Here is a 1,171-nt window from a genome sequence, read left to right as displayed (position 1 = left end):
AGGCTCTGAAAATCTGCTGGATGGTCAGCGATGAGTCAGGATCTAATGTTAACAGCACTTAACAATTATCTTCTGGTAGCATAGTATGCAGCATTTTGTGCTACTAACCAAAACGTCATCTGTCTCCAGCAGTTCAAATCCACCAGAAGCTCCACAAGAGAAAAATGGACAGTCCCTAACCTTTGAAATTCACAACTTAGAATCCCAACAGGTCACAATAAATTGGAACTGACTTGATGGCAGTGAGTTTGAGTTTCATGTTGTTGTTAGGCGTCGTAAAGTTTATCGCAACTCACAGCAACCCCATGAGACTAAGAACTGCCCTATAAAGAGTACAGCCTAGAAAACTCTGTGGGGCAGTTCTTTCCCATACAGTCTCTTGGTAACTATGAAAGACAATCTTTCATTAGCAGCAAGTACTTAAGCATTGCTCTACCAGGGCTGCATCATATCTTTAGGTGTTCTTAACTTTCTTTTCTTTTTAAAGTAATAGGAGCAAAGGCTACTAAACCCAACTTAAACAAGTTAAAAACAAATGTAAAATTGACTTTTACCTTTTCTGGATTGTAGTGAACTGTCCTTTCCACTGTTCTCCAGGAACACTACAAAAAAAGATGAAAAATCAAATCATCACAAGAGTAAATTCCTAGACTTAACATTGTGAAAATAACAATATGATCAAAAGTGATAAGCAGATAAATGTAATACAGTATTAATCCAGACCTCATTGTCATTCTTCAGAGATGGAGAAAAGTAGTCACTGACATTATAAGGAAAGGAAAGAGACCTCAGATAAGCAAAGCACAATTGAAATAGAAAAACAAAGTAGGAAGTTTTGCATTTCCTGATCTCAAAAGCTACCACATGTTCACAGAAATCAAAACTGCCTGACAGATCAACTGGTACACAAACCAATGGAAGAGAATAGAGAACCCAAGAATAAATCAACCCCCTGTGAACAACAAATTTTTTTACAAAGAGATAAAATTTATTAAGTGGGGGGAAAGACAGCCTTGTTACCAAATAGTGTTGGTAAAATGGGGTATTTGTTTATGGAAAATAGAAACAAGGTTCATATCTCTTTTATAGTCGGAGATAGATTGAACATGCAATCAGGATGCACTGATAATAATGGGTGACTGGAACGCAAGAGTTGGGAACAGAGAAGAAG

General features: G+C 37.1%; 1 protein-coding gene across 2 annotated transcripts in view; it reads right to left on the bottom strand.

Moving 5' to 3' along the window:
- The window catches only part of KIAA0391 (KIAA0391 ortholog), a 210,927-nt gene that overhangs the window by 183,385 nt on the left and 26,371 nt on the right, over nucleotides 1–1,171 (bottom strand). Inside the window, exon 2 of one of the 2 annotated variants that reach the window (XM_006891548.1) lies at nucleotides 555–602. The exons of the other annotated variant lie outside the window; for it this stretch is intronic. Within the exon in view, the coding sequence (XP_006891610.1) occupies nucleotides 555–602 (48 nt within the window). The remainder of the gene's footprint in view (nucleotides 1–554; nucleotides 603–1,171) is intronic. 2 annotated transcript variants of the gene reach the window in all.

This window comes from Elephantulus edwardii, unplaced genomic scaffold (assembly GCF_000299155.1).
Source record: "Elephantulus edwardii isolate Elephantulus edwardi_28Jun2011 unplaced genomic scaffold, EleEdw1.0 scaffold00100, whole genome shotgun sequence".
In the NCBI taxonomy this organism is placed as follows: domain Eukaryota; kingdom Metazoa; phylum Chordata; class Mammalia; order Macroscelidea; family Macroscelididae; genus Elephantulus; species Elephantulus edwardii.
Note: the sequence above shows the minus strand (reverse complement) of the source record. Positions and strands in the feature narration are given on the sequence as shown.